This window comes from Penicillium griseofulvum (assembly GCF_001561935.1).
Source record: "Penicillium griseofulvum strain PG3 chromosome Unknown contig_91, whole genome shotgun sequence".
In the NCBI taxonomy this organism is placed as follows: Eukaryota; Fungi; Ascomycota; class Eurotiomycetes; order Eurotiales; family Aspergillaceae; genus Penicillium; species Penicillium griseofulvum.
The window spans coordinates 1,275,861-1,300,560 of record NW_024467450.1 but is presented as its reverse complement, the minus strand read 5'-3'; the positions used below and the strand labels follow the sequence as shown (position 1 = coordinate 1,300,560).

Below are 24,700 nucleotides of genomic sequence, written 5' to 3'. Positions count from 1 at the left end.
GTGAAAAGAAAAGGAAATGACACAAGGAACCAACTTGAACTATTTGTACTGATAGTGTCGCGTATTAAAGCATAATTTACCTTAACACTGCGCGCCACCATAACTGAGCGCCAAGAACTTGCAAACTCCACTGCTCCATTCAGTTTTTCGAGTTCCTGAATATAGCAGTTGTGGGTGTAGATATTAATTGATCGAGGTAATCTAAATTAGACTATTTATAATGCTATTCATGTTATATTACCGTAGAGATACAGAGCACGGAGAAGTCGATTGTGCCGCGTGGTTGGTGGGTACAATCTGCGTTCCAAAGATGATATGCTACCAAACACTAATTAATTTCCTTAACTGGGAACCTTGGAACTGATCTTCACAAGGTTTATTTGGACAAGGCATTCATAAGCGGAGAAATTGTTTGATACCTAATATGTCAGACCAAACCTACTATGTATTTTTCATCCTAAAAAAGGTTATGGGAAAACGGTTGGATGGCTAATCGCCGCCGCAATAAAGTTCGGCTCCATGAAACTGACCAGAAACGGGATAGCGAATACGAGGCGGGATACACGGAGATCTGTAATCCCGACATCCTGACACAAAACATCTTGATGGGAATGGAAAAGGAGCCAAGCTTTGGATATTAGAACCGTCCCACAAGAGAAAAAAGAAAAACTAGAAGACGCACTAACTACTTCTAATCGAACATACCCAAGGATTTTTGTTTAATTGAGAAATACTGGTATACTCGATATAATGTAGGCCCCTATCATATAGACTTTAACCTTCCCGGGCAATACATGACTCGGCCATTCATGTTGATATCTGCTGAGATTGCCCCCTTTGGAGCTCCAAAACGAGGCATGTCTCAGATACGTAAAAAAAGCGGACCCGAAGGTTAAAGTATAGGCTCCGCCTCAAGCCGCGATTCCATACATGAACCGTGGAATGAAATCAAATGCCCCTTCAACTGTTAGGGAAAACCAATGTGTTGGTTCTAGATTGTTAAGAGCCTAGTTCCAGTGGGTTGGTTTTTGGATCGACACCCGGAATATAATGAGTTCGTAACCCAGATCTTCGTTGGATTTTTTCTTGCCTTGTTCCTTATACCGTGTTAACGTCACGGCTATCAATCTGATCGCTTTCAGGGGGATGTAATCATAACTCATGTATCACCCCCGCATGATGGTTATCAATGGCGATCGGAAGTCAGTCTTAGAGGGCACATGGGCTCTTGGGGGCATCGCAATCATCGTGGTGATACTCCGAATAATTGCGAAAGCCAGGCTTCGCCATCTCGGATCGGATGATGTTACAATGCTTGCATCTCTGGTAAGTTCATGATAATGATTGGTAGGGATGATATAAGTTCTCTATTCTAATCCGTAATATGTTTATTATAGGGTTTCGCCCTCGCCGCATCGATACACTTCACAATCTCAATTCTTGACTACGGCTTTGCATCAGGTCGTCCTGGGGCCGACGAACCCACTGCTCTCAAGTACTATACCATAACGGAGGCCTGCAGCGTTGCAAGTACCTGCCTAGGCCGGGTAGCATTCATTCTCTACCTATTGCCAGTTCTCTCAACGAGGAGAGTCTTTAAGATAAGCCTATGGGTACTGTTCGCAGTGCAAGTAGTGGCAAATATTGTCATGATTGTTCTCATCTTAGCCCAATGTCGCGATATCCGTGGGGTTTGGGATGAAGAATACGCCACGCACTGCATGGAAGACTATATTCAGCTCTATTTCGGTTACTTCCTCTGCTGTATGTTTTTCCAATCCCCAAGGCTCCGTCACACCTACACAGAGCGCAAAAATACTGGATTCTTGACTAACAATATGAAATTATCGATAGTCTGCAACTCCTCCGCAGACTTGCTACTAGCAGTCCTTCCGTGCTATATTTTCTGGGATCTTAAGTTAAAGCCGATCATCAAGTTCAGCCTTATGATTCTCACGAGCTTAGGTGTTCTGTAAGTCCCTTCTTTTCTATACTTACAATGACCCTTATCTAGCACAACTTGCTAATAAAGGCGTCTTTATCCTATATATAGTGCAACTGTCGGTGCCATAATGAAGGCTGTATATCTCAAGCAGATCCTGACCTGGGATGGTACCGCTAACGCAATATATCTTACCTGCTGGGCTATGATCGAATGCTATCTTGTTATTATCTCCGCCTCCGTTCCCTGCCTTCGCTCACTGGTTGTTTCTTCCGTGCGCCAGTTATTCGCAAGTGACAAGTCTAGCACTTTTCCTTTTACCTCATCGTACAGGAAAAAATCAACAACCAACCAACGAACGACGAATCGCGTGCAAACGAATCGCGATGCCTCTGGGAGCAGACAGAATATCTTCTCTGGTGTACGAGAGGACATTGAGATGGGGACTACTAGGACTTCTGTGAATGCAAATGACAGCGATGACGGGGTGGACACAGCGCCGGATGGAATTGCAAAGAGGGTGGACGTTAGCATCACATGGGAGCAAGGGCATGGCCGAGGCGGTGTTGCCTAGTATGTTGTACAATAGATATATATGAACACATTTATGATGTAGATTAATCTATATAATGTTATTACAGCCAAAGATAATATACTACCGAGCTCTCTTACTCTAAGAACTGATATAGTTATAGAGAAGTCTAATAGTTATAATAATAGATTTGGAATTCTGGGGCGCAGGATCCGCACCGATCAACGCCTAAATCCTTTAATATACAGTTTCAGATCCTGCTCCTAAAAACCACTGCGGAGCATGTGGAGCAAGTTGTAACTACCGAGTAAAGGGCAGCTTAATGCGAACGGCTCCCTTGAGTGGATGCACCAAGATAACTCAATTAGCGATTACCTGCCTATACTTCGAACGTTAACAGTATTATACCACCTTCAATATTTCTCTATATCTAATACGAAGCCTTTAAATCCCCCTATTAAGTTCAGAAAACAACCCATCCAAAAATGGAGTCGAGCCATTCCGAAATCCTTCGCTGATGCCCAGCTTTGACACTGAAGACACCCCACCTTACTCTGGAAAGTATCATTTATGCCGTTACATAAGACTCAATATATAAATGGCATAAATGGCGGAAATCCAGCTATATTTTTATAAGTAAGGCACAATAAGAGAGTCCAGCAAAACGAGGCAGAGCCGTGTGGCCAGACGGGCCGGACGGGTGTTTCCGCAACCTTATTATTCTTCTCATCAACCTTGGAACCTCCAGGGTTGAAACCTGCATGGCTCCCTAGGTAATCTCGATCTTCCAAAATTCAGTGTCCAGCCATCGAGATCTCGGTGATCCTGTCACGCCAATGTTCAACAGGGAACACGACATTGACACCGTTTGCTTCCAGCCTCTCCTGTCCGTCATTGTGTGCGATAAATGTCCCTGGCTCTTTGATTCCCACGTAGACATTCTTTATGACATTTTTCAGTCTCAATATCCTGGTCGCACAGGTCATGTTCCCGCTAAGTCTCTCGTTACATGGCTCCATCGTTGTGTATAGAGCCGTGTTGGCGGGAAGGACTTCATGGATGCGTTCCTCGGGGAGGTTGTGCTCATCGGCAATCTTTATAAAACAACACTGCTCTGCGTGCGTGGTTCCTGGATCTCCCTTGTAATCTAGCAGGTATTCAAGCGAGTACCCTGTTGATAGGACCTTGCCATTAGCGGCGTCAACAAGATGGCCCCAACACAGAATTTGTTGGCAGCGGGCAGTGATTTTTGTGCCTGAATGAGAGCGAAATCCATGAAAGCCTCATGGTCACCAACTGCGAAGGTTGGATACATCTGGCACCCCATCGTGAATGGCTTTCCGAAGTAATTCAATATGCGCGGACAAGTTGTCTTAATGGCGCCACGCGTCCGCCACAACCCCACTAGATTGAAATTTGTCACGAGATTTCAAAATGTAGGAACTAGGTATCTTTTGTATAAGCTTCCTATACAAAAGATACATAATATTCTCAGACACCATCAACTCTCTCAACCCTCGAATTAATTAGGGAAGATATAAGATATATAATATATTTCAGTTAATAAAGCAGCTACAACATAGTTAGTTTATTTATTATTGGCTGCTTCCACTGTAAAATGAAAATCAATACTAGTATTAACTTCAGACAGGTAGATTTATATTATATATTTAGAATTCCGGAAACCGACTACATATATACTTTAAATATGCCGATCTTAGCGCTCATCCGAGGATATAGCTGGTTCTCTCCTGAGGCTCAACACCATGTCGAAATACCTTATAATACGGTAGGGACAATACTTCTAAAGGATAGGATTTCTGTGATAAATTTGATTTGCAAAAATGGTCATGACCAAACGAGTGCAAGAAGTGAAATCTCAAGAGGATGGAGCTAAACCAGACGTCTCCCTAACCTGGGGGTGTGTGTGCTCTTGCTTTCTCCAGTCAGGATCTAGATGGCCTGGACATCAACCCAGAATCGAGTATCATCAGACTGGTACTTCTCGTCGCTCTCAATCTGCTGCTGAATCCAGGCAATGGCATCGATATATCCTATATTACAATGTTAGATTGGTCAATCGATTCATAGAATAGGCAAACTCACCCTTGATGTCCTCCGTGCCGGGGTTGTTGACACCACTTTCTCCGTTGCGGTGACCACTGAACCAGGTTTCAAATCCATAGTGTTCCTCACCCTCGTGGCGGGCCTTGATATCTTTGCCCAGGTCGGAGCTAGCACCAGAGCTTCAGCAAACGTCCATGGATAATGAGGGAAGTATATAAGCCGCTGGAGAACTTACTTGAGAATTGCTCCATTGTCGACATCACCGACGGACTGGCCCATGAATTCGGACGCAGAGTGTCGCAAGATGAACCAATTCTGCTTGAAGATACCAAAGTTCGTGGCATCGCCAGTCTTTCCGTCACCTGGGAGTATTTTGTTAACACCCTACTATCTTGACAGGATGGTTAGCGGGTGTACGTACCATAGGTGTAATCGGTCTGCATTGTCTTCCTATTTTCGGTCAGACATATGGACTATATCAAAATCAGATAATAGATGAACTAACGTCTCCAGCATCGCAATTGCGAGGTCACGGGTGTTGCCACCGGCACTAACTACCTCCTGCTTGCGGGATCCCAGGCCAGCAATGATTTCCGTGCCTCGGTTATCAGCGCGAGCCACAATACTGTTGTAGTCTGTGGGAGATGAGAGCACTGCAGGCACAAGTGCCATGAGACCAACGAGAGAGATGAGCTGCATCTTGTAATATGGAGAAGAAGGCTTTGTGAATTGATGGATTGGCTGTTTCTGATGATGTAGAAGATTGTGATGGAGGAAGAAGCTAGAGGCGAGGAGCTCCTTCTTATATCCAAGTATTCTACATAGCTTGGGTAACAGAACCAGGATGGTCGGAGTATTTCTCCACAACCGTGTGAAAACAGGAAACGATCACCACATTTGAGGTATTCCAAACAAGTGTTGTAAGAGGATCATATTCTCCTTCAACATCCGATCATGTCTATGCTCGGATCATTTCCTGATCCGAACCCGAGTGCGCGTCCCATTATATGTAAATCTTTCCTCCAATAAAAGCGGGGGTCGTTTCAAGTGTGATTTTACTTTGAAGATCGGCAATAACTCAATGGGGTAAACATGAGGCGGTATCACAATTGGACTTGTGTGAGTAGATAAATTACTAGAAAGCAGTAAATATCTGGATGAAATTATTGAGATGCGTAGAGAGAGGAAAAAGCTATCTACATGTTTTAGACTAATAGGTCTTGGGAGCACAAAGATGGTCATGTGACCATCTGACAACTTGAAAATACAGAAGGCCAAAAACCGGGGAAAGATCACCGTGGAGATATCTAAGAAATAAAGAGATCACGCGACAGCCCATAAGGTAACAATAAATATGCACTTGTAATAATGTGGAGGGAAAAGGAGCTCATTTCCATTACTTACCTAAATTGGCGTTCTTCGGATCTCCTATGCTTGGATCCCGCCTACTATTGGCCCAAATAGGCAACTTGGCAGGCGCATTGGGAGACTCCGTAACGTTCTCGGGATGAAACAATCAAACTTCCGAGACTGATGGGTTGAGATTATAGTTATTCAGGGATAGTAGAGCGTATTTCCCCTTTAAACATCTTGCATCTTCAGCATTTGACTCTAAGTAACTACTATCCATCTAACTATGGCGTGTATATATTGCACAGGCCCTTCTTGTAGCTGGATAGTTACTTGTACTGAAGGTTAGACTTTCAGAGCAACTAAGACAGCTTCAACGGCGACATGTGACGGTCGGCTGTGCGCAACCTTCGAAGACGCGATATTGTTGGGGTTGGGGTTGGGAACTTGTTATTGAGCCAGATGGGATTTGGAGTGCGCTTGAGGGTGTATTCTGCTAGGCTAGCAGGCCCTGAATACACCTCTGTACAATTTCCTTACTCTTTTTATATGCGTTTCTGGTGACTTCTCATTACTTCTCACGTTGATTGAGCGGAAGTATCAACGCTGCATTAGTCTTTAGATATAAATATGACAAGCAGCGAATTCTGCTACTCCAAACCCCGCTAGGAACGATCTTTAGTATGTCCTACAAGCCATCGAGGGCCCTGTTTAAATCTCCAATGTCTGTGTCCAGATCAATTGTAGATAGTAGAGGTGGTTTTCGTTATACATAGACGACCTGGGCAGGAAATTTCCTATCACTTAATACCCTTAGTTAAGTGATTCCAATAGAGAAGTCAAATTGAGAAAGGATCATCAAGTATACGGCAGTTCGTATGCTAGTTTAACATGTTCAACCCCATAAAAGGAATTGCCGACGCTAACTGCCCTGGCCACGGATTGGACCCAGCGCGGATCCTGGAAGTCTGGGGAAGTCAACACGAGGGGGAAATCCTTGTCCGCAACATCCCCATTGTTCTCTTTGTCTCGCTTCTTCTTGCTTGTAAACTCGGTCTCTCTAGGTCTAGCCTCGATAAATCCCCCCATTTTTAACGCTAGAAAACTGGGGAAAACGAGATCCCCACTTTTATCATCACATCCTTCGCTTCCGCTTGGGGCCAATGCCAACTGTTTCCCCGGAATCAACACGTACTAACCCATATGCGACTAAGTGGCGAACGGTCGAAAAAAAAGTCATCTACTTCCCCCTTTTTATTCAAACTTTCACCGTTTCTCCCGTGATGATAAAAAATAATTACGGCCGGTGAATTCAATCTCATATTTGGAAATCTTTCCTGCTTCCATATGGCATTCAAGGCTCACCATGACCTTGTGGAATTCTCTTTTGATGATATACCCATGGAGCAAGACTCAGGTTCTCAACATGATGACATCTTTGCCGATCTGTCGGCGCGTATCCCTAGCCTACAGCCGCTGTCATCGGGTGCCAGAGCTGCCACAAGCACGGAACAAAAGATGTCGCTACTCGCAGGCTTTCAGCTTTATCCAAAGGCAATCTCATGGTCAATTGTCCTCTCTGCAACGATCATCATGGAGGGCTACGACACAGCACTTCTCGTCAGTTTCTTTACATTCCCGGGGTTCAAGGAGAAATATGGAGCCCCGGACCCATCTCATCCCGGAAATTTTGAAATTTCCCCCAAATGGCAATCGAGCCTGACCTCTGCAGCTGTGGTAGGCCAAATCATTGGGCTGTTTCTAAACGGCTTCCTCGCAGATCGGTTCGGCTATCGCCGGACGATACTGACAGCATTAGTCGCTTTGTGTTGCTTTATCTTTTTGCCTTTCTTCGCTGTGAATGTTCAGATGTTCTTAGCCGGTCAGATTCTATGCGGGATTCCTTGGGGAATCTTTCAGACCTTAGCCACGACGTATGCGGCAGAGATTATGCCAGTTGCACTTCGGGCATACATTCTGAGCAGCATGAATATTTGTTGGTTGATTGGACAGCTCTGTGCTGTTGGAGTTGCTCGCAGCCAAGCAGGCAATGTAACGGAGTGGGCATACCGCTTGCCACTTGCCTTGCAGTGGGCCTTGGCTGTTCCAATTATAATTGGGGTTTATTTCGCACCGGAGTCCCCAGGTATGATATCCCTAACTTGATTCTTACATTGGTTATCGAATCTTACACTACCATTAGGGTGGCTGATTCGCAATGAGCGACCCGAGGAAGCCAGGCGAGCATTGCTACGCTTGACTAAAGCGGGATTCAACGTTAACGAGGTAGTAGCGATGATGACGCATACCAATGAGACAGAGAAATACCTGGGCAATGGTCAAATCACATACTTGGACTGTTTTAAAGGGATTAATCTCCGACGGACGGAGATTGCCTGCATGATCTGGATTACACAGCAAGCTTCGTTCTCGAGTTCGGGGACTTACGCAGCATATTTCTACGAACAAGCTGGTCTCAGCGTTCAAAATTCGTTCAGCCTTGCCATCGGCATGTACGGCATAGCTATATTTGGCGCCATTCTGTCGTGGTTCTGGATGAGACAAGTCGGGCGCCGTAGGATTTACCTCATTGGCCTCATAGTCTCGATGACTATTCTCGCGGTTGCAGGTGGTATTGGGTTCCTACCTACAAGCAGTGGCCAATCATGGGCTCTTGGGGGCCTGATCACCTTCCTCACCTTCGTCTACAATCTCAGTATTGGGCCTATATGTTATGTCCTCGTTGCAGAGATCCCGTGCACCCGGCTCCGAATTAAGACTGTCATCCTTGCCCGTATCGTGTATAATGTGGCCTCTATTGTGACCAATGTTATCACCCCACGAATGTTGAATCCTACAGGCTGGGATTGGAAGGGCAAGTCATGCTTCTTCTTTTTGGGATTTAGCGCCATTTGTTTTGTTTGGTGCTACCTGCGACTTCCCGAGACATTCGGGTTAAGTTACTTGGAGATTGATATCCTGTTTGAAAAGAGGGCTAAAACCAGCAAGTTCCGAGAACTTCAACGGCACCTAGCGAATAGAGGGTATTTCAGCGTGCCGGATGAGACTCAAAAGCAGCCCGCCATGTGGTAATGAGTGTTGTATATAATATATTTACGTTTTCTTGCAAATCTTATCATCTTACTCCTCTTACGACGTCCACCGAGGGGCTGGGCCAAGTTGTTCTGGAAACCAAGTGACAGCAAATCTATTGCGTCGACCCTATTAATCTAAGGAATTTGTCAGGGGTCTGTATCTTACGACACCTTGTATTAGAAATAGCATAGTTATAAGAATTTCGCAAAATGCGTCAACTGGCAAGTTTAATCGAATCTATTCACAAACTTGATGATCTTGTTTCCCGTGCTGCTCTTCTCAAATCCTTCAAGACTATCAAGGAAATTAATCTTGAAAAGTTGCTGATTTTCAGGGAAAACGTAAAAGAAAGTGTTGACCATCTCCACAAAAGTTTCCGTCTCCAGAACTCCTTCGCCTGCAGCCGCACGAAGCATGCGGACCTCCAAAGTGGACTGTGGAGACGAGTCAAAAGAATCCAGAATCACTTGCCATTGTAGGACTCCTGAACCCTCAGTCTGCATAAGATTCTCAATCTCATCGAAATTGAAATACTCGCCGTACCATTTGAAGCTGAACCGACGGTCCCGACCTCCAAGGCGGAGAACTCGAAGGTGTTTCAGTTCAGATTCCTCAGCGGCAGCCTTGGGCATTGCATGGATAGACCCAACATCCCCTGTTATATACCGTACAAGAGGATTGCGCAGGCGCTGCAGAGAGGTCTGGACAATGATTCCCTGTTCCCCTTCGGGAAGCGGCTTCCCGCCAAATGGACCAGAAGAGTCCTCATCGACAGCAGAAGGGTGGAAAATCTCAATCAGCATGGTCCGAGTATCAAAGACGAAGTCTCTTGCTGAACAAGCGCAGTGTCCGGTAAGGTCAGGGTTGCTAATTGCGTATGGCCCTGCCTCAGCACTTCCCAGAATCGATACTATCTTAACTGCACCCAGTGTCTTTGAGATATACGCTCGCTGAGTAGCTGTCATCAAATCAGAGGTATACATCACTTTGGTGATTCCGATTTCACTTCTTTGTTCAGCGGGAAGGGTCGAAATGTGGTGAACAATATTAATTATTTGAGTACTGTCCCCAGTCAGAACGTTCACACGGTAGTTGATCAAAGCGTGGACGACTTCGGCAGCTTCCATTCGACTTCCGGCACATAGAACAGATGCTCCTGCATTTTCACAGATCTCACTGATAAGATCGAGGGACCTATGTAGAATGTTAAACCCACACATTTTTGCAATGATTGTATCTACATACCTGTAAAGGAATCCTGAAGTGTGGGTTGTGAGAACCCAGTCCTGGGGCTCGATGACTCGACAGGTCTGTAGAAATTCTCCAAATACTGCCCTGTGTTTACGATTTTCCTTCGTGTCCGTTGCAAACATCAGTGGTAGTCCACCAGAGCCTCCCCCTGTGGTACTAATATAAACGCTGCGTCGATATTCATTTTTCGGATTCGTGTCATTCGTGAGTCGTTTGATAACACGATAACTATTGGAAGTGGTCAGTTGGAATTGAAAAGGAAAAAACATATGAGATTACAGCCTTACATGTCATTCTTTTTCAGCAAAGGTTGCAAATCAAGATCAGTTTGCTCTGGCTTTGTCGGTGAGGATTGTAGAGCCTTGTGGATTGCTTCTGCATCAGGAGGGTACTTCTGATCGGCGTTATAGAAAGGATGAATTTTGGCCACCCGTATCACTTCGCTCAACGAGTATGTATCCGAAGTCATTGTGTTCTTGAGGTACAATTTGGCCTAATAAAGATCTTCGGATGGATTATTTTATAAGAGAAAATTGACTGGTAAAGGCCAAATCGAAATGTGACGAGTCCTACAGATCGTCATCAGTGGGGAATATTTTATTCTTCAGCTCAGCCTGCCGATCCCCATGGTTTTTCCTTTGGAAAAATAACCAGGACGATCATTATCGGTATGCCTCTCCAGGGCTGCATATCTGACCAGTCAATTCCTGCAGGTGATTGGAATGTATCACTATGTGTCTCTTGCAAGCATATGGGATGCATCAGCCTTACATTGTGACCTTGGATGGGCTGGAACTAGACGGATCTACTCTGCAATCTGCCAAAATTGTGGGAAGTGACCAACATAGTTGCATATTCTGCTGCAAATTTGTGCAGTTTGACTAGAATTGTTCGCTACGGTGAAGTTACTTCGCGTTTTCAACACGTCCCTTTTAAAAGGAGGCAACTGCCAGCGGCTAACCAACAGCTGCTTCCCATGGCCAATTCTCATCAGAATAAGTGAGAGCTAACAGGTTTCGCACATCTTTCTTTCAACTTGGATGCTGTTATTGATAGCCTGTGTACTCCGGGGAACGTCCAACGCAGGGTTAAACTCGAAGAAGTCAGTCGGCCTCAGAGCGACCGAGAGGGTTTCGACTCCCATGACCGGGAATTGCTCGGGAGTCAGAAAATGGCTCATACCAATTGTATGCCAGACGACGATATCTTCGTTCTTCACATCTTCGTTCCGTGCCGCGTAGTCGGATACCCCATTTGTTTCCTTCATACTCTGCTCTGTCCACTGCCCACCGGCCCATAGATCTCCATCCCGATACCGCATCACCCAGATATGGTGCTCGGCAAAGCGTGCACCTTGGCGGATCACCGAGTTCTTCCCGGCTAGAAGCATCTGCGACGGGAGAGGAACGAGAGTATAGCCCACTAGATTCCCAGATATGCGGATTTTGAACACACGGTTCTTCTCCGGTGCTGCATCGGCAAACGTTGACTTCTCAAAGGCACCCTTCTGCACTGTCCATGCATTGCCGAAGGGGTTTTCTTCCGTTTCTGGAAGAGCGACCGACTCCGCCTGGACCAGGGTATTTCGGGTGCCATCGATCATAGGGTCAATTCGGTGACAAAAGAAGTGCTCGTGGTTCTGGGCTAGAACACCCGGTGTTACTACATTGCCCAAGGGGCTACGTGCTTCTTTGTCAATTGGGGCCGTTGAGACAACCCCGGTGGCGCGAGTTTCAAACTCGACCGTCCCGTTCTGGTGGAAGATCCACGCGAAGATGTAATCGTAGTTCATGAGCGTGAGGATGTTCTACAGTACCAAAGTCCGTCCTCGAGTGACAGACGCCACTCCAGTCCGACGGTTGCTGTGTTTCCACCCGATCCCCGAGTCTTGCTCGTGCATGCAGATCACGTTTCGGCTCTCCCCTGCCTCTCCGTTCTTGTCGGCCATCCATGCATTGAAGTATTGGATCAGACCTAAACAGTCACACCCCAAGCCAAGGGCATTGGAACAAGCACCTGCACCTGCGTCGCCGATGTCAAATGCCTGCTTCCGGTAGTACAGGGCTATAGGCTGTTAGAAATTGACGCACAATCGGACATGCAACTGCACATGCATCTGGTATGTTCTCACCACCATACGGCACCGTAAGCTCACTCATACTGAGACGGTAAAAGACCTTCCTCCCGTCATAACGGTCATCATGGATGGTTAGGCCTTCTCGGTAATGAAACCCGACCCGAAACCGCCAATTTTTGCTATTAGACGAGATTCCCATCCAACACGGCGAAGCTTGGGCCCTCCGGCTGAACCACATGCAAAGTCTTGAGGTCCTTTCTAACAGGAATCTCAAGCAGGTCCTGGTAGAACTACTTGGGCGGGTAGTTGGCAACGGTGCGTCAGATCCTATATTATGCCCCAGGTCATCCTCGATACCTCCCGTAGTCAGCGTGTTGATCCGGATAACCCTATTCTCGGCAACATCCAGAACGGGAGATATGGGCAGAGGAAAAGCATACTGGTTGATTTCTGGATGCTGGGACGTGCAGGCATACAGATAAGCCTGGATCTGCGCAGGTGTGTTCATATGGGAGAATTTGTCCGTCCCGTAGCTCCATGGATCGCAGTATACCGTGGCATCGGCGGGGAGATTTAGCTTAGAGATAGCTGCTATAACCGAAGAGTCTTTGAGGATGGTCTGTATGAACTGTGGCGGCTGGCCACTAGAGCGCATGAATTAGCAATGTACGTGAAACTTTCCGGCTATATTACCCGTCATTGGGAGCATGTTGCCCAGCCAATAGCTTTATCACATCCACTTCGGTGTTGGTGTCCAGGCTCACAATGCTCTCGAATGCCTCCAGGCCGCTCTCATCTGCATATGGCACTGCGACAAGTCGTGGCACAAACGGCCTCAACTCAACTGGGACATTGTCGCTTTCCGCGTCGAGGTATGGCATCAGCAGAGCTTTGGGGGGGCTCATGCAGCGTGATGTACTTGAACCTAATTGACGTCACATTGTCTCTACTCTTTATGCCGCGTCGCACAACATCTGCAGCTCGGCGGATCTCGGAGGCGGTGATATTTTCAAGAGGGTGCTGTCTCATGATGTTGGATTTCTCAGAGCTTTCACATGTGAATTGTTCTGGATTTCTGTAACTGACTTCTCTGAGCGCTCAAAGGGAGGGCCTTATATTTTATTCAGTAAATTCGTGAACACAACAAAAACTCCGATCTACCCCTCAAGTGAGACATCATAGATGATATATCATGTCCTGCGTGGTGTGACGACTCGTCAGGGAAAAATGCAGATCGGGCCCCATTTGACCCTCTTTTCAGCGGAGTATGTTGTACATGCGGAGTACTCCGTAAATACCCTTCAGATGACACTACGAGAAAAGAGGACTTCGAGTGCAAAAGGAAACTCGTTGAGATGAGCCGTGTAATGGCTATTAGACGCTTACCTGATGGTTAAGGCCGCTCGAAGGGGCATTCCTCTCTTCTCTCTCTCAGACCTATCGCCTTGTAGCAAGCTTCCTCAAAAACTCATCTCTCGTATTTTCCGGTGGGATTAAGGAGGATCAAAACTGGCAATCACTGGATCTAGACTATGGTAGTATGCAGAATCGCGACGCAGAGGACCAGCCAGCCAGCCAGCCACGCCATTGCTGCCTCTCTGTGCAGTGCGATGAGGTTGATATTGCCATTCTGACCACTAGTACGGGGTAACCTCGACCTGAGCCCAGGTAACCGCACGGATGCCGGCAGTGTCACCCACACGCATTCCACCTCGCCGCTCTGTCGTACGCTTAACGCCGATGCCGATGAATATATCAAGGGTGAGGCTGTCAGCTATGTGATTGTTAGGAAGCTGTCAGACTCCATTCGTAATTTGAGCTTATCTGCGCTATCGTGGAGCCACTTCAAACAGATGTATGTTCTCTTTCCTCTGGGTTCAACAGCCTCGACCACGAGGCCCAAGCTGCCGCTATTCGTTTGACGTATACCAACGCCGGCATTATCAACCACGAAACTGTCTACCTCGAGTGTCACGGCGCGGATACCCAGGTAAGTAAATCACGATTCCTAGAATCTCGGGATTAGTATTTGTTCATGGAGTAGTGGGCAGTGTTAGTGGGTAGATATTGGTGCGTTCACCAATTGCCAGGAAGCATCTCTATTCTGAAACAAGTAAAGATGGGCATCGAATTCATTTATTCGCTGTTCGTACTAATGAGTAATTCGGGATGAATATCCTCATCGTACATATCACCTGTTCCCCTCTGTACAGCTGGTCGGGACGCAATTCGGTCTATCCATTCTTTCAAGTGTGGGTAACTCTCCATCTCCTGTTCTGAAATTTTGCTGCGCTTCCATCCCTTGACCCACGGATATGCATTGATATCAGCAATACTAAACTTTCCAGGACCATTTCCAGCAAGATATTCACGAGGCTGACAGTTTAGACGTCCAGAAAGGTGCAGCTCGAGTACGTTGTAAACTCGGAGCGTCTCAGCTTTGAATTTCTCAATGGCATCTTGAGACGTTAACTAATTAGCGAATTATTCCAAGATTTGCTCTACACTTTCTGTGTCAAGTAGATATAAGAGGCCTACTTACAAGGTATCTGTTCAGAAGCAAATCTTCCAAAATGGTTTAGTTGGCTTTGGTTAGGTTGACCCGAAGCATGCCAGAAGATAAGCCACTGCATCATCTGGGACTGCTCCTTGGCATTGGAAAAGCTGAAGTGATGGTCCTTATCCACCGTCTCGCAAAGATAGAGTAGCTCAGCTGATGACTCTATGACGGGGAAAGGCTCTTCTCCGGTGTTATCAATGAGCACGGGGATTTTCCCTATATAAATGTAAGACATCATACCACCCCGCACTTTGGGGCATTGTACCATTTGGGTTGAGCTTTAGAAACCACGGTTTCTTCTGCTCATCAGTATCAATATCTATCAAAGAAGTTGTCCATTCTAGTCCGTAAACATCCTTCAGCTCCTCAAGGAGGATGTGGACTTTATTTCCGTTGGGGGTCAAACAAGTGATAAGGTGTAAGCCCTGGTTTTATCGTCAGCATCTAGTCAAAGTGATAAGACTGTGCCAATACCTTCGCATTCCTGACCGCTGCCGGGGTTATTTCTGTATACAAGCTAGCCATTTTGTGGAGAACTTAGAAAGACGGTAAATTGGCTGGATTTCAGATTGTTGGATTTTTGAGGAGGCTGGAAGATGATCCATATTAGCGTCAGATGAGCTAATGCGGAGAAACTAACGGAAGGGTTTTATTTTACTAGTCTATTATAATTGAACAGTGATCCTTATCTCTGTTCTCCTAGGTTATATATTAATACCCCGTACCATACATGTCTCAAGCATTGATAAAGCACAGTGTTGCCCGAACCCCCGGGCCTTGCGATTATCACAAGCATTCTAAGACAAGCCAAGCTTTAAAGATCCGAGCTTTAAGATTAGGCTATTGTGATATTGGCGTGTTCCGCGGTAAAAACTACCCATATTACAAACCATATACAGATTTGAACTGGCGAACTGGCGGTAATAGACTGCTTACGACGGCCATATCAGGATCAATTTCATGCTAGATAGTTTCCAACCTTCTGTCCCTTTTATATCTACTATGGAGTCTTTTTCACATGGGCGCCATAATTTCTAACCGAATAGTAAATATTTCTGGGGCCGTTTCGTTATTTAAATGTGAACTTGGGCCTTACTTCAATTCGACTATAACGACATTTGTAGAAAGTCGAGAGAAAAATCATTACCCATTTTCCCATTTTGTTTACTTTCCGAATCGAATTTAAGTTTTAATCAAAGAAAGTTGAGCGAACATCCCATCTCGGGCCAAATATCCTACGGGTTGCCCGGAGAAAGCAGAAAACTACTCCGTACCCTACATGAAAAGGACCCTATCGTGGGGGGTCCGTCGGAATTCCGACTGCCAAGTGCCTACCAGCTGACTATATTTCCGATTTAATCTGTTATTAAAGTGGCGTACATTGGCTAAAGCAAGAAACGTGAATTGGCTAAAGAAAGCACGCATAAGCTAGCGCTAATAAATTGGCATAAACGGCCGAGACCTTACATACCTTATCTCAAAAAGCACCCATAGAACTCTGTGCATACACATAACGCATCTCGCCCAATATGATAATGTATGCTTTTGGCCCCATTCGAGGGTGATATTCCGGATAATACAATCCCAGGCCTGGGGGAACTAGCATAACCTGAAACCAATTATAATATTATACGGACGTTAGTAAGGGTCCGAGCTTTCCAATGTATGTTATCATCTTCGGGGAAATGTTGCCATCGGGACTAAGCGGGGGGGTTCTTAAATGGATATCAGGGTTCAATCAAATAAGACAAAACAATGTTGTATTGCTTCAAGCATGGTGGCTCATTTTAGGGCTGCATGGTATCATGAGAATACCCATGGACAAGGTTACCTACCCCGGTTTGATAAGAATACATTTTCTCTTATCCCGGAGTATAAGAGGTCCCTAGGACCTCCCAAAACAAGCAAGTGCGACTTTATATCCATACACCACCTGGGCAACTTCCTTGGAATAAATAGTCATACACATGATATATCACCATGTCCGAGTCACCTGTAAAGACTAGTGACATTTCCCTGACTAGCCAGGAAGTCATCGGTGAAAAGTCCGGTGCTAATCTGCATGTTGCAAAAGATGAGCACGCACACAGTGACGATGGCCTCGGCGACAATCCAGACGCGATTATCGTTACCGGTGCTGATGCAGCTCATCATCTGCTGCCTCTCCGGGATGACTTTGACAGCGTCTTAACCGTTCGCAGTATATTCCTTGCGTCCGGTCTTTCCTGTTTCCAGGCTGTGATGTACCAGATCTATCAGGTACTTCCAATCCACCTCTTTCCCGCACAGCTACTGAACAATTTAATCTATAGTTCAAACCGACCTCCGTTACAATTCAGGGAACCTTTATCGTGCTCATCTCTTACTTCCTCGGCAATGGCTGGGCTAAATTCCTGCCCCGGGGCGATAAATTTGAAGCTCGCTGGAGGGCGAAAAATGGCGAGGGAAAACTACCTTGGTGGATCACGGCGATGAAATTTATCAATCACGGGGAATGGAGTCTCAAAGAGCACGCCATATGTTCGATTACTGCTACCTCGGCCTCCAATGCTTCCAGTTCCTCGATGGTGTTTGCAGCACAAGATCTATTCTACAATCTCCCCTTGAGTGCGGCGACTGTGATATTGAGTACTATCTCTATCGGTTTATTTGGCTATGGAGTCTGTGGAGTTATGCGTCCTATCGCTGTCTGGCACACCGAGGCCGTCTACTGGAGTACTTTGCCTACTGTTAAGACTCTCCAGGGGCTTCATTGGCAGGATGTCAAAAATTCGAAGCCACTAAAATACTTCTGGTATGCATTTTGTGGCATGGCGGTGTACGAGACCATTCCTGCCTACATCTTCCCGTGGTTAAACTCTGTTTCTATTCCGGTATGTGCTTTTCTTTTGTTAGAATGTCTTGTTGATCTCTTCGGATGAGTTCTCCGGTTTATCGGTCTTTGAACAAAAGTCGCTAATTTCATACTTTATAGTGCCTGGCTGCACAAAAGGCCACTGGTGAAACTGCCTCCGTACTCAACAATGTCTTTGGCGGCGCCACCAACAATCAAGGTCTTGGCCTATTCACGCTCTCGTTCGATTGGCAATATGTGAGATAATAACCTTCTATACCAATATATTGAGCTAGCAGGTCTCTAACAGAAGCAGCTCACATCCTTCCAAACCTCCCTCCCCCTCAAACTACAAATCCATCAGGCTTTAGGGTTTGCTGCCTGTTTTGTTGCTATGATAGGCATATACTATGGCAATGCCTGGGATGCGAAATCACTTCCATTCATGTCGACAAGAATGCTTCAGAGCAATGGCACCACATACCCTTTGAACGCTGTCTTTCCCGGTGGTGTTCTCGACGAAGCCGCTATGGGTGAATATGGGCTGCCGAAGCTCACTGGAACGTTCGCATTCGCGATGTTTATGACCAACGCAGCAATCGGTGCCCTGATCGTCCATACTGTTCTATTTTGGGGGAAGGATATTCTGAAGGCCTATAAAAGCGCGAGGGAAGGTCGATATGACGATCCGCACCACGAGCATATGGTGAAGCATTATAAAGAGGCTCCGTGGTGGTGGTATATCACCGTGCTTGTGGGTAGTTTCGTTCTTGGTATAATTGTCACCACGAAAGAGAACATCACCTTGTCAGCTTGGGCATATGTTGTCTCACTCGCGCTCGGATGCATTATTGCACCCTTTGTGAGTACAAGTTCCCTAATGAGAATTGTTGTGAAGCAATGCGCTAACTTCAGCCGTGCGCTATAGAGTACCATCCTCTACTCTCGATTTGGTAATGGCATTGCTACCAATAATTTGTCAAAAATGCTGGCTGGGCTCATCCTTCCTGGACGCCCGATCGGTAACATGTACTTTGCTGCTTGGTCGCATAATGTCATCACCAATGCGGTTAATCTTTCCAACGATCTGAAGATGGGCGAATACCGTGAATATCTCTCTCGCTCTCTCATTATTTTGATCAGAAACTGACGTATCTTCTAGTGAAAATCCCTCCACGTATCATGTTCCTGACACAAATTTATGGCACAGTCCTTGGCGGTTTCATCAACTACGCCATTATGATCTCCATTGTGTCGGGCAATCGAGAGCTTCTCTCCGATGGCGATGGAAACTCCTCCTGGAGTGGTGCAACTATACAGTCTTACAACACCAATGCCGCATCATGGGCTCTGGCTCCTTACATCTATAAGATTGGCACTCCATACGGGGCTGTACCTCTTGGCTTGATTGCTGGCGCTGGTGTAGTAATGATTCACGCTATCTTCCACCGAGTAAGTATCCTCACGGCCTGTCCCTCTACTTGAAGCTAACGCCAATTTCACTTTTAGTTCGTGCCCAAAATTGGAAAATTCGACACTTCGGAGATCAATCTACCGCAGTTCATCCAATACGCCGGCTACATTCCCTACAACCAAAGCCAGACCTGTGTCATCTTCACCTGGATCATCGCCGGATTCTACGTTCAGTTTTATCTCCGAAACTACAAGCCTCGAATTTTCAGGGACTATTCCTATCTGATTGCGGGAGCCTTTGATGGCGCTAGTCTGATGGTTCTCTTCATTCTCTCATTTGCTGTTTTCGGAGCTGGTGGAGTCTCACACCCATTCCCCTCGTGGTGGGGAAACAACGAGAATGGTCACTATGATTGGTGTCCAGCAGCAGAATAGAGGGAGTTAGATGAGGAATCTGAAAAAAAAAAGGAAGGTCACGGGAGTGTGCATGGTGCCCTCACAGATCGAAAGAAGAATATCCATATCAATATCTTAACCCCGACATAACGTGTTCGCCCTTTTCCACCGTAGTATCAGCACTCTATATCCACCCCCTAATGAGCCTCTGGTAAACGGGTAATATAACTGTTTTCCAAACAATACGTTGTAATTTACATATGGGATCTGCCAGGGAGATTCCCAATGTAGTTTAGTGGGAGTGTGCAAATCAAAATAGTCGTGCCCATAGTGCCTTCCCCCATATTTCTGCCTGTTGCATAGCTATCAAGAGACTGAATAAACTCCCCTTGCTTTTTTTACTCTCTCCTCATGTTCCAGAAACATGGGATCCTCCATATCACTACCACTATCTTCGCTTTGGCAGAAGAAGGAATATCGAATACTTATTGCTGGACCGGTATGCTAGAACTTCTTCACATCCAAATCTAAGATATTTGCAGGCACTAGTATTGACCTTCATCTTTTGCGCAGTTTCATACTGGAAAGACTACACTTCTATATTCACAACTCAAAGTAATTTGAAGACGGTCAGTTTTCGCGGGTGAAAGCTAAATACAAGTGTCTCTAGGACTATAATTCTGGTCCTATCAAAACGGTGTCCACAGTAGGATTTAATGTCGAATCATTGACTCATGGAGGCATGAACTTCGTTTGTTGGGTATGATTTTCGACCAGCCCGGATGGACTATACCCTTGCGTAAAGAATTGTCGCTGAGCTATTTTCTATCTAGGATGTAGGAGGAAGAGACAAGTTGCGAGCATCGTGGGGCACCTATGCCGCCAAGACCAATGCGATCATATTTGTTGTCGACGCCGCATGGCATGCTCAACTAGATCACGCCGCCAACGAACTCAAGCTCTTGCTTGAACACGAACACTTTCGTGAGCTCCGCGATATTCCTCTTCTGGTATTTGCCAATAAACAGGATTTAGAGGGGGCAAAGAGCCCGGCGGAGATATCAGAGGCGTTGAATTTGGGAGAACTACTAGGACAGCGAAGATGGAATATTGCTCCATGCTCCGCTACTGACCGCGTAGGTATTGCAGAGGGCATGGATTGGCTGGTGGTGAGTGCTTGCATCGGAATCTTCTTCAGACTTCTTTTTTTGGGGAAGCTAACCTTGTATATATAGCACACTCTAAGATCCCAAGAGGTATGATGGCTACAACCCCTGGAAGTATATCCTCACTACTCTGTACTCTACATGGTATATGAGCCATAAATATATATTGTTAGGTCAATCACATGAAATCGCCCCCCTATTTGCTTTAGGACTTGACGAAGAGTAGATCCCTCTCCATCTTTCTTACAACTATATAAACTCCTCATCTTCTCAACATCAACCTCTATTAACCCTCCGATAGTTCCTAGACGTTATAGTAAAGGCCCCAGTACCCCAGATCCTTTTTACTAACCTGAACCCATCACCCCAAGTCAACCTTCCCCTCCTTCCCTGCTCCCCAAGCCATAAATCCACTCGCATTAAACGCTCTCCTACTCTCCACAACGCTTTTCAAGTACTCGAAATCCGAACACTGTCTCGCAAACCCGCTTCCCAAAAATCCATGCTCCTTATCAACTGCCGGCTCAAGTGTACTGTCCGCCGAACATGTAATCGCCTGAGCAAGGTAATCAAAGCAATGCGCTACATGGACGGAGCGATTCCGTCCAAAGTCAAAACGTTGGAGCTCTGATTCGGGTGTGTAATAGGCTCGCCGGAGGAGGTAGAGACAGTGGAGTTGGTGGAAGACAGATGGTATTACCACCGAAGAGGACTTTGACTTTGATGTGTTGGTGGTTTCGGGGATGAAGTACCCCAGGCCGTCTATAGATTTTGTTATTGCCGTATCTTATAGTAGGTACTGATATGAGATGATGGAAATAAAACAGGACGTACTAGGTATCAACGCATCCCATATTGGTTCTGATGCGTTTCCTTCCCGCGGTGGTTCCTCTGAAAAAGGGGATTTATGTTTGAATTCACCCGCAATTTGGGGGAGCGGGAGATGAGGTGCTATTGATATGTTTTCTACAGTCCCAGGTTCATAGCTGTGCGTGGTGGGTGGGTTGGAAATGTAGAGGGTGAATAATGCCCCGGCTATGAATGCGGCTATGAAAACGAGGATGAAGCATATGACGTGTGGGACTGTGCATCGTCTGTTTGATGGTCTGCTGAGATGAGGTCGAGGCTCCTCTTCTTGGTTTAAGTCCTCATTGACATTTGAGAGAGGTTTATACTCATGTTCTTTTGCTATCAACATTGTATAAACTAAACGCAAGTTTTAAAATGCGAATTTGAAGGCTAGAACGCCAGAGAAGAAAAGATTACAGAAATAGAGTGTTAAGGCTAACTCGGATGTCTAAGTTAAGTCGTACCCCCTTGCTTGACGCCGAGAGACAAGTCAGCGGTTAAATGCAGTGTCAATCACACGGTCACGTCACTTATTTGATGGGGGCCTAGTCCAGTTGGAAATGGACTGTTAGCGCTGGAATGTATTATAATGTGGGACTCTGCCTCTCGCCGTTATATATCACGTTTATCTAAGCGCCCTTCTTGGATTCTGTCACTTCGGATCACATTTGCAAGGGTAGAAGAGGTGAGTGTAAGGTGTAGCACCTTGCATATCTTTTAGGGATCTACATACTATTGCTATACTAGGAGTTTGCTCCGGTGTGAGTAGAAGAGGGGCATAATGCATGTAGGCGCCCTTAACTGGTTGATCAGCATGCATCCAGGTTGGACTGAAAATATGTGGTGATATGTAGTAAGCAAACTACTATATTTATGGAATGCATTTCCTCGTATTCTTGAGAAGGTCTCTATTAAAGCCAAGTTAGGCCTCTGTCTACGTGAAGCAACCAACTTTCAGAAACATCTTTGACCGTTTAATCCACTTTACAACAAGAGCCCCAACCACCCAACATGCGTACATACCTTCTCCTCCTTACCTTCCTAGCCGCCTTGGCATTGGCTGCACCTACACCCATTGAAAGTAAGTATATCACAAGAAGAGACATATGTCTACAATTGGACTGGGCTGACAGATGCTATCAAGACTCAGCGGTTGTCAAACCCGTTATGGTCGCCAGAGAAGACAACGGAGAGAAATCTGACGGTGTGGTTGTCGCAGATGGATTTTGAAAAATCCCTGTCGAATTCAGGAGTTGTATCTTCAAAATATGTACCTAAGACCCTCGAGAGTTCATTCTCTTGAAATTCTTAGTGAAGCCAATTCCAGTCCTAGTACTCTATACAATCCTAGTACCCTATAGAAGAGGTCTCCTCTACGTAACACACCAATCTTTATCGCAATCACAACTATACTACTCTCTCTGTACATCCCCAGTCACCGCTATTGCAATCGACTCTTCGGGCAACCCCACCAAAACCTCATCCGTAGGCACATACCCCTCATCAACCACATACCCACTCCCCTCCGGACAATGCATAAATCTCTTCAATCCAACCTCATCCCCGGGCTTCTCAGGACGCTTATAACAAGCCGTATGAGCTTTCGCCCAACGTTCCAACTCTCCCCAGTCCCTACAAACGCGATGCTGCCCGACTCCACTAACAACCTCGGCCCTTCTGTCTGTAGCTCTAGGCGTATCATCTGCATCACATAGCATCTGCCGTCTCAACGCATCAAGACAATGCGCGATGTGATGCCATGTCCTCGACTGTTCCTGGCCAGTTCGATACTCGAAAAGGCTATTGTAGATGATTTTCAAACAGTGTAGGTTATGGAAGCCATGTAGGATATAGATTCCTTTGCTGGTATCCCAGGGAAAGCGCTGCGCTGTGCGAAGGTTGTGGGATGCAGCAAAGGTGTCGGAGAGGGCGACGACGCCGCTGTCAATATTTATGGAGTGCCATAGGGAGTCGGCTAGGGTGGTGTTATGAGAAGCGTAGTCGGTTAGAAGAACGTAAGGTTCTGTGTGGGTGAGTTTAAGGTTGGCGTATTTTGATGGTGGTTGGTAGGGTTTCGGGTTCGAAAAGATGATAGAGATGGTGATCATGTTCGCAGTGAGGGATAGAATCAGGATAGGAATCAGAATGAGGAATCGACGTCTGTAGGATTTCGCGCCAGAGCTATTTGCAGGTATATCTGGATGGCTGGTCTTGTCGTTGAGAAGACCAGTGCATTCTTCCTTATCAGATGGCATTGCAGACTCCAGAATTAATCACACAGTCCAAAAGGTTACAAAACTAAGTAGAGTAGAGGGTTTGATCGACGGTAAAAGTTCGCGAGTACAGAAAATCAACATCCCCGGCATGCTGCAGCACGCCCCCCCCCTGCAGCGGTTACTCGAGAGCCTTGCCCCGACACCTTCCAAATAAAACCACCTGAGCTTTTCACCCTTCCAGGCCAACCTTGCCTGTAAGCCACTTAATCAAGTAAACATGCCGAGATCTCGGTCATTCCTGGATGCCTCCCTCTTTGTACAACCGATAGCCATTCCTTTTGGTTTTGAAATCAACTTCCAAGGTTCCTTTTTACAGCCAAGCCCTTTTTCAATTAACCTTTTTTTGATTTCGCCTTAACTGATGGGTATACGAGCCCATTATTTTCGCTCTTCTTGACCTTTTATTATTTATCAGAATCTACTATATACTGCACAAAAGGTCCTCAGAAACAAACACAAACCTGAACCTAAACGCATTTGGCGAAGTGGCCAACGATGGCATATCACCGCACCCTTCCACACGCGAACGACCGTTCAGGGTTAATAGTCATGACGTCTATTTTCTTCTTGACAGGGATAATTTCAGTGGTTCTCCGCTTCTACTCCAGACGACTCACGAAAGTATCCCTGGGGGCTGATGACTGGTTTGCGCTGTCTTCTCTTGTATGTCCATCTCCCCTCATACAGTTACCCCAGTGTTTACAGCGACGATATACTAATATGAAGGCAGCTCTTTGTCATTGCTCTAAATGGAATCTTTCTCGCAGGCATAATCCAAGGAGCAATCACTGGTCACTCCATAGTTATAGACAACTGGCCCCAGCCCAGCGCGCTCGAAACTCTGGCCCAGAAATACAAATATGCTTTCCAAACAACAGAAAAAATCGCCTTT

General features: G+C 46.0%; 8 protein-coding genes across 8 annotated transcripts; 3 read left to right on the top strand and 5 right to left on the bottom strand.

Annotated features, from left to right (window-relative positions):
* Positions 1-1,176: 1,176 nt before the first annotated feature.
* Positions 1,177-2,516, top strand: PGRI_067770 (uncharacterized protein; the record flags this gene model as incomplete). Its single annotated transcript, XM_040794491.1, has 4 exons — positions 1,177-1,326; positions 1,398-1,764; positions 1,855-1,972; positions 2,054-2,516. The coding sequence occupies 4 exons, from the start codon at positions 1,177-1,179 to the stop codon at positions 2,514-2,516; spliced, it is 1,098 nt and encodes a 365-aa protein (XP_040649741.1).
* Positions 2,517-4,427: 1,911 nt separating this feature from the next.
* Positions 4,428-5,240, bottom strand: PGRI_067760 (uncharacterized protein; the record flags this gene model as incomplete). The annotated part of the gene is made up of 5 exons (XM_040794490.1): positions 4,428-4,528; positions 4,581-4,708; positions 4,777-4,903; positions 4,963-4,991; positions 5,047-5,240. The coding sequence occupies 5 exons, from the start codon at positions 5,238-5,240 to the stop codon at positions 4,428-4,430; spliced, it is 579 nt and encodes a 192-aa protein (XP_040649740.1).
* Positions 5,241-7,238: 1,998 nt separating this feature from the next.
* On the top strand, positions 7,239-8,984 carry PGRI_067750 (putative MFS sugar transporter; the record flags this gene model as incomplete). Its single annotated transcript, XM_040794489.1, has 2 exons — positions 7,239-8,037; positions 8,095-8,984. 2 exons carry the CDS (start codon positions 7,239-7,241, stop codon positions 8,982-8,984), a joined length of 1,689 nt encoding a protein of 562 aa, XP_040649739.1.
* Positions 8,985-9,214: 230 nt separating this feature from the next.
* PGRI_067740 (uncharacterized protein) lies at positions 9,215-10,707 on the bottom strand (the record flags this gene model as incomplete). Its single annotated transcript, XM_040794488.1, has 3 exons — positions 9,215-10,181; positions 10,233-10,466; positions 10,526-10,707. The coding sequence occupies 3 exons, from the start codon at positions 10,705-10,707 to the stop codon at positions 9,215-9,217; spliced, it is 1,383 nt and encodes a 460-aa protein (XP_040649738.1).
* A 537-nt stretch (positions 10,708-11,244) lies between these two features.
* Positions 11,245-13,220, bottom strand: PGRI_067730 (Copper amine oxidase, N2/N3-terminal; the record flags this gene model as incomplete). Its single annotated transcript, XM_040794487.1, has 4 exons — positions 11,245-12,045; positions 12,148-12,302; positions 12,370-12,959; positions 13,009-13,220. 4 exons carry the CDS (start codon positions 13,218-13,220, stop codon positions 11,245-11,247), a joined length of 1,758 nt encoding a protein of 585 aa, XP_040649737.1.
* Positions 13,221-13,952: 732 nt separating this feature from the next.
* On the bottom strand, positions 13,953-15,400 carry PGRI_067720 (glutathione S-transferase family protein; the record flags this gene model as incomplete). The annotated part of the gene is made up of 5 exons (XM_040794486.1): positions 13,953-14,089; positions 14,469-14,774; positions 14,858-15,091; positions 15,141-15,300; positions 15,350-15,400. The coding sequence occupies 5 exons, from the start codon at positions 15,398-15,400 to the stop codon at positions 13,953-13,955; spliced, it is 888 nt and encodes a 295-aa protein (XP_040649736.1).
* Positions 15,401-16,855: 1,455 nt separating this feature from the next.
* Positions 16,856-19,556, top strand: PGRI_067710 (OPT family oligopeptide transporter; the record flags this gene model as incomplete). The annotated part of the gene is made up of 7 exons (XM_040794485.1): positions 16,856-17,134; positions 17,188-17,748; positions 17,850-17,966; positions 18,019-18,570; positions 18,637-18,814; positions 18,871-19,160; positions 19,218-19,556. The coding sequence occupies 7 exons, from the start codon at positions 16,856-16,858 to the stop codon at positions 19,554-19,556; spliced, it is 2,316 nt and encodes a 771-aa protein (XP_040649735.1).
* Positions 19,557-22,944: 3,388 nt separating this feature from the next.
* PGRI_067700 (uncharacterized protein) lies at positions 22,945-23,787 on the bottom strand (the record flags this gene model as incomplete). Its single annotated transcript, XM_040794484.1, has 1 exon — positions 22,945-23,787. The coding sequence occupies one exon, from the start codon at positions 23,785-23,787 to the stop codon at positions 22,945-22,947; it is 843 nt and encodes a 280-aa protein (XP_040649734.1).
* Positions 23,788-24,700: the final 913 nt, after the last annotated feature.